The sequence below is a fragment of the Panicum virgatum genome, chromosome 7K (assembly GCF_016808335.1).
Source record: "Panicum virgatum strain AP13 chromosome 7K, P.virgatum_v5, whole genome shotgun sequence".
Lineage (NCBI taxonomy): Eukaryota > Viridiplantae > Streptophyta > Magnoliopsida > Poales > Poaceae > Panicum > Panicum virgatum.
In genome coordinates, this window is record NC_053142.1 from 33,882,037 (window position 1) to 33,888,995 (window position 6,959).

The window sequence follows — 6,959 nt, forward strand, 5'->3', positions numbered from 1 at the left end:
GATGCATGAAACGTGTACCAAATCTAAGTGGAACGATGTCATTGAACGAGTTCCGGAATGTGTTCCCGAAATAAGCTGTGTTTTGGGTTTGACACTTGATGAGACGCTACAGCTAAGCGGGTACCTATATCTATCTATATTTTCTATAAAAATAAATCTCAATAGCCTAATTCTCTAGCATCTCCTTACGCCACATCATTCAAGAGTCCCACCACAAGTAGCCGAAGAATCAAGGAACGAAGCATTCATTCAAGGCAAATTGATGACACGAAGAGACAACGGTAACATGAAGAGGCAACATCTCTATTAAAATTGATGTCTCCACCAATTAAATTTATTCTCTATGCAATTAACTACTACATATACCCACGGCACACGTGAGGAATCCTTATAGTATTAATTAACTAGATAAACCATGGCCCAAGATGTCGTTTCGAATATTATTTTCCCTTTTTTTATCTTCAACAATAATATGGCTGACGGTTTAGTTTGTACCATAACGTGAACTGACACGTTTAACACCAACAATGCACGATACCCGAAGCGGTACGGTAATGCTACTCTGCGAGTTAAATGATGAAGATATTTCGGTCTAGGTTGTCATGTCTAGTTCATTGGTCGATTGTTGTCTAATATAGATAGAGGTATAGATAGACATGGTTTGATGTAAACCTAACCCTTGTACAAGCCACGGTGCTCACCATATATTAACATGCAACCCATTTAAGCTTTTTTCACATGGTATCAAGAGCCTTCTTCCACACAGAGTGTTTTCATGGCGTTCGCTTCTTCATCCTCAGTGCTGTCGTCTCCCTCACCACCTTCCTTCCGGTGACAAAGGAGCTCAACCGCGCCAACCATCAGTCATATGGAAGGCGCAAGTTTTGTCGGCGCTGAGAGGAGCTCCACTGATTGGAGGACAATGTTGCACCTGGCAAAGTTCCTCCTCATGGAGGCGGGGAAAGAAGTTGATCAACCCAAGGCGAACCCCGAGTACGCGCCCCTGGGTGGCAAAGGACCAAACGGTCCTAAGCTATGTGCTCACAAATCTATCTAAACAGACCCTCGCCCATGTTAACACCAAGGTCACGGCAAAAGGCGCGTGGGCAATTGAGGCGTTGTTCGTGTCACAATCCAGCGCAAAGGCCATCAGCACCTACATGGCGATAGCCACTGCCTCCAAAGGTACATCTACTATCAGCGAATACTTTACAAAAATCAAGAGCTTGTCAGATGAGATGGTGGCGGCGGGGCGCAAGCTAGAAGATGAGGAGATCATCTCCAATCCGCTCACTTGATTAGATCTGGATTATGATCCAGTTGTGTTGGCAATTGCGGCTCGTGTGGAGCCCATCTACGTCATCAAGTTGCGTACACAACTCATCAACCACGAGTAGCGTCTTCATCTGCGCAACGGGAGCAACCAGTCCTAGACGGACATGGCGGCCAAGGAGACAGCACTGGTGGCAACTCCTCCCGTGGAGGTGGAGGACGCGTCGACGGAGGGTGCAACGGTGGAGGACATGGCGGTCGTGGTGGTTTCGGCCATGGTGGTGGTGGTGGCTGCAGCACCTTCCAACAAGGTGTTTTCTGCCAAGTGTGCGGGAAGGAAGGGCATCCTGCTCTTCACTGCTACAAGCGGTTTGACACCTACTGGACCACCTCAAAAGACGGCTTCCTCGGCAACTACGTCATCAGTACAAATTGGTGTATGGATACCAAAGCCATGGACCATATTATCAGTGAGCTAGAGAAGCTCACAACGCGCGACAAATACCACGGCGGTAATCAGGCTCACACGGCCAGTGTGGCTCAAGTATGAAGAATCATCACGTTGGTCACAATGTTTTGCATTCCCCCATTAGCAATATTCATCTTAACAACGTGCTTCATGTTCCTAAGGCAAATAAAAGTCTACTTTCAGTTAATCGCATTGCCCGTGATAATCATGTCTTTTTTTAAATTTCACTTGATCGACAAGGTGAACTCTCCTCACAGGCCGATGTAGGGGTGGCCTCTACTCAGTCCAGTCGTCAAATAAAGAAGTGCTTGGTGTGACCAAGCCGTCCAAGTCTCTGTGGCATCACCGGCTGGCCATGCTGCACCCATCGTCCAGCAAGTCCTCAGTCGTCATCAACTTCCTTAGGTGAATGCTTCCCAACATATACATATGGGACAAGTAGTGCCGCAGTGCTTTAGTTGAATGCTTCCCAACATACACATATGGGACAAAGATGAAGATATTACTTCCTTACAGTGACCATTCTGAATTTTTCAGTCACAAGTTTAACTGCCACGAACTGCCGGTTGACATTATGATTTTTTGCTGAAATTTTTGGTTATACGAAAAACTAATGTTGCCGTTAACTGCCGATTGCTGCAATCGCTAGTACTATAACTACTAACGTGTGCGACTGAGCAGTGCAGTGGACGCCGGGACGAGTTGAGGTTGACTGTCGATACATGTTTCCCATTGGAATTGGAATATGATATTGCATTCAGGAGTTTGGGCTTCATACATATGAAGTCACACATGTCATCAACTCATGCTACAAGCCAAAACAAGCAATTTGTTTACAGTGAACATGTTAACATAGCAGCAGAATGACCCCACTATAACACTGAATCTGCACTAGGGCAGTATGCATCAGTCAGAATTAGAAATACTGCAGGCGCCACATCACCCAGAGAAATAATAACAGTTTGCGAACAGCTTCTAAATTTTTGTAGCTCCAGGACAACAATACCAAACATAAATTCCATGCATCAACTCCACAAATTCCATGCATTAACTCCAACTTCAGTCTGCAAGGCACGAACATCTTTCTACTTCACTGAGAGCCATCAGGTCAATTAGCATCAGAAGAATCACAGCAACAGCAAGTACCTGCCAGTACATTTCTAAACATAAAACATTACAGGGCATCAGACTGCTTCCACAGCACATTACACATTCTTCTCTTCCAGTTCAAGGCTTATGAACACGTACAGATTGCTTCCAGAGCATGCGTCAGCTAGTTAAACATTCCTCTCCTTAACTTTTATCCTCTGTTGTCTTCAAGTTAGTTTGACCTGAAATAAGGAAGTGTCTATTAGCTTCTATGTCTTCATTGTCTTTACACATCAAGTATCAAACTATCAACAGGTAGTTGAAAACAGTAATATATTCATGCATGGTGTCTTCATTGTCTTTACACATCAAGTATCAAACTATCATCACTTCATCAGGTAGTTTAAAAACAGTAATATATTCATGCATGGTCACATTAAGGAAGAAATGAAGCTCCATTCCTTTTACGTGGCATCAATTTAACTATAATTCTCCAGTACCGGTATGTAGGGTGTGAAAAGGTTTGGTGACTACTAATATAGCTAGTACTAGTAATCTGTTACTCAACTCGTAAACAGCAGCAGGACTGTGTCAGCTCTCAGCTGGTAGACAACTGCTGCTGATTCCAACATGTGGCAGCTACTGCAAGATTCAATTAATATCTAGTAATATGGATCAGATAAAGCTCGATGCAATTTAATGTATTGGTCTGTATGGTCTCCCCAAGTCCCCAGCACAATTGGACACCATATAAGGTATTGGCTTACAACAGAATTCAAATGCAAAAATAACCAGATACATACCATTAAGTATTCTAATGAAGTAACCAGAATTATCATGCAGAGGAACTACAAGGCGAAAATCCTACTGTTGACCCATATGAGAATAACCAAAAAAAAGGGCTACAAGGCGAAAATCACAAGGGCACAAAACAGCCACCATGAAATCACATTTTCAAGGTACGAAACTAGGAAAACAGAAGGCTATAAATAAACCATAGGGTAACTTTCAAGTTGCAGGATATAATCAAATCGTTCAACAAAGTTTAAACAAATGAATAATACATCTGAGAACCTAGCATAATAAATTTGTTATTTTTTTTCCATTTCACAAATGACCAGCTAATAACTTATGGATAACAACTAAGTGAGCCAAATGTTGGTAACCATTGGGGGGCTCATCCCACAGGCACTGTTGTTACCATCAGGGCAGCATATTAATCCAAAACACATGATACTTCAAACAAGCTGTGTTCAAGCAGGTAAGTACAACATATATAACATAGCATGGAGAGTTGACATTTGCCATTCTTTATGATCACCTAAACATGACGTGTTCATCCCACAGGCACAGCATAAAAGCCATAGGGGCAACTTAAAAATCCCAAAAATATGACATGCAAGGTTAAACTTAAAGTCTAATGGACAAATTATTAGCAGAGAATATAATATCAGCTCACAGTGAATAATATGACAGTACATCTCAGGGACCTGTTCATCCCACAGGTACTATGCAATTGCCATTGGGGCAGACGTAATGTTCCAAACATAAGTTAGGCATCACACACATTTTGATGTCCTAAATATGACGCAGCCATGATTTTTGCTTGAGGATCTAACACTAGGTTCACAATTTCCACAAGGACAGGGAGACATTGCGCTGTCACAATTTATAATAAGGTACTCTCTTGGCTTTAAATGACTGCATATTTAGTCACAATTTCTAACACACTATCGCTAACAGGAAGTCACACACAAAAATGCAGATTTTACCTTGGGTTGGTTAATCATATTTTCTTGCCTGCAGCCTCCTCCTTCCATAGCTCACTTGATCTATAGCCTTCATTTCTTCTTCGGAAGGAGCTGGAACCCCCCCTATCCAACTGAGATCTCGGGACCAGAAACCATCGATGTTCAGAGTGTCCCACAGACCAAACCTCACAAAACTTTCTTGTGACTTGAGCAAATGTAGTGGCATGACTGATTTTAAGAAATTTACCACATGACGAATAGTATAGGGCCACAACCTCTTGCGGGAGGCTTGTTTACTTGGTGTGTTCCTTACATCATGATCAAAGGCATGCTCAACAGTGTGTCTATGAAGGGCCACAACCTTCCTACCCAGATCCCTTTTTTTATGATTGTCTACTTTGCCTTCAGGTCCCTCTGACACATCAGGTCTCTCTGCCTCATCAGATGCTCTTCTTTCTATATGATATAGCAAAGGATGTGAACTGATAATATCGAAGATCAAAACATTTCCATCAGTATAAGCCATGCCAGCAACAGCTAAGTTTGATCTCTTCTTGAATCTTGCATTTTCTGGAAAGATTTTGAAGACCAATCTATAGAGCTTCTCATAATACCACAACCTGCCATCCATGGATAAGAAAGATGGATGGTATATGATCAACCGCTCATCAGAAGGACGTTCAAGCTTGCTGAGAAGGTCCCTCGGTTCTTCCAAAAGCCGCTGGATGACATCTGGACCAACATTGTCCTTGAGCAACTCTCTGATCAGGAGTCCAACAGCCTCATAAGTAGCTGCGCGGTTGCAGTCATTTACCCCAGGCTTCAACTCATCATAAATCACTGACTTGAGTTTGATCTGCTTCAACCTCGGACATACAAGCAGATTCTCCTTTGTGAAGGATCTCTTTATGCAATACCCTCGGTTGTTGTTTGCCAATGCAAGCAACACCAAATTTTCAAACAGAGGTATTCCGGTGTCTTCAGAGAAATTGTACTTGCCTCTGACACCGAAGCTTTCCACTTCCATGTTGAGGTGGTTTTTTGTGGCATCTTCAACCAGGGAACGGTTCTTCAAATATTCTGTAAGTTCCACCCATTCCCATTCCTCCTCTTGTGATACCAGATGATCATCCTTGAAAGCCAGTTGACTGACAGGAGGAAGCTTCTTCTGATCTGACGAAAATCTTCTGTGAGGGAGGGATTGGGCCTGAGCTCGACTTGAGAGGGCAGGCATGCCGTGAAGTCCGGAGCTGAGGTGAGGCGCGAGTAATTGGGGCTGAGCTCGACTTGAGAGGGCAAGCATGCCGTGAAGTCCGGAGCCGAGGTGAGGCGCGAGTACCGCCGAAGGAGGTGCGCTGCGGTCACCCAACTCGAGTACCGCCAGAGATGGCATGGCCGAGGTGCGCGAGCCAATGGAAGGAGGGGAGCGTGTCGGCGGAGAAGGCACGGCTGAGGAGCGCGAGCCTAGGGAATCAGCGCAGCGCGTCGCCGGGGAAGGCAAAAGAGAGATGCTCCCGCTCATCGCAGCTGCGGCGACTCGAGTAAGGAGATGAGTAGGTGGTGCGCGAAGCGAGGCGGCGGCGACTCCTGAGAGAGAATGAGTGGGGTCCGTCGGAGAAGAGAAAGAAGAGCCTCTCGCGCTCATCGAAGCAGCGAAGGGCGGCGATGTGGGGCAATGCGTGTGAAGAGTGGTAGGCGAGGCGGCGGCGAATCGGGCAAGGAGGTGAGTGGGTGGCGTGGAAGACGAGGCTGCGGCCACTCGGGGGAGGAGACGGGTGCGGTCCGCGACGAGGAGGCGGCGGGAGAGATGCGCGGCCATGGCGAGACCGGGAGTCGCTGGCGCCGGCGACGGCGCCGCTGCTTGGTATTGGTTGGGGTTTTCTGAAAGGGTTATTTTGATCTGTGCCATTACAATTCTTAAAGTTTAGAGATCTGTCATTGCAATTCACGTATTTGGATTCACGCTATTACAATTCTTCTTCTATTAAAGATATGCCACTGTGTACATATCCGATACACTCGGGGCCACGTGCAGCGTATGTATAGAAGCGTTGTCTCCGTATTTACAAAATTGCCACCCCGTCTCTCTCGCTTACAGCATGGGCCCATACGTCAGATTCTTCTTCTTCCTCCTCCCTTGTCTGTGCACCGCGGCGTGGAGAAGCTCGTACGCCGCCGCTCCTCCTCCGCATCTCCCTCCTCCTCCTCTGGTCCTCGGTCGCCGCCGCTCCTCCTCCGCATCTCCATCCTCATCCGGTCCTCGGCCCCCGCCGCTCCTCCTCCGCATCTCCCTACTCCGGTCGCCGCCAGCACCTCCTCCGGTCGCCGTCAGCTTCAGCACCTCCTCCGGTCGCCATCAGCTCCGGCCGCTGGCCGAC

At 46.1% G+C, this 6,959-nt stretch overlaps 1 protein-coding gene and 1 pseudogene across 2 annotated transcripts; one reads left to right on the forward strand and one right to left on the reverse strand.

Annotated features, from left to right (window-relative positions):
* The first annotated feature begins 1,256 nt into the window (after positions 1 to 1,256).
* LOC120643245 lies at positions 1,257 to 1,368 on the forward strand (annotated as a pseudogene).
* Positions 1,369 to 2,466: 1,098 nt separating this feature from the next.
* On the reverse strand, positions 2,467 to 6,541 carry LOC120641120. 2 transcript variants are annotated; one of them, XR_005662147.1, is made up of 3 exons: positions 4,603 to 6,541; positions 2,990 to 3,072; positions 2,467 to 2,901 (listed from the first exon to the last, which is right to left on the reverse strand). XR_005662147.1 is itself a non-coding variant. In XM_039917106.1 (2 exons), the coding sequence occupies exon 1, from the start codon at positions 6,488 to 6,490 to the stop codon at positions 4,613 to 4,615; it is 1,878 nt and encodes a 625-aa protein (XP_039773040.1). In that variant the 5' UTR covers positions 6,491 to 6,541; the 3' UTR covers positions 2,467 to 3,072; positions 4,603 to 4,612. The 2 variants fall into 2 exon arrangements, 1 of the variants encoding a protein (XP_039773040.1); XM_039917106.1 differs by having other exon boundaries at positions 2,467 to 3,072.
* Between the last annotated feature and the right edge of the window lie 418 nt (positions 6,542 to 6,959).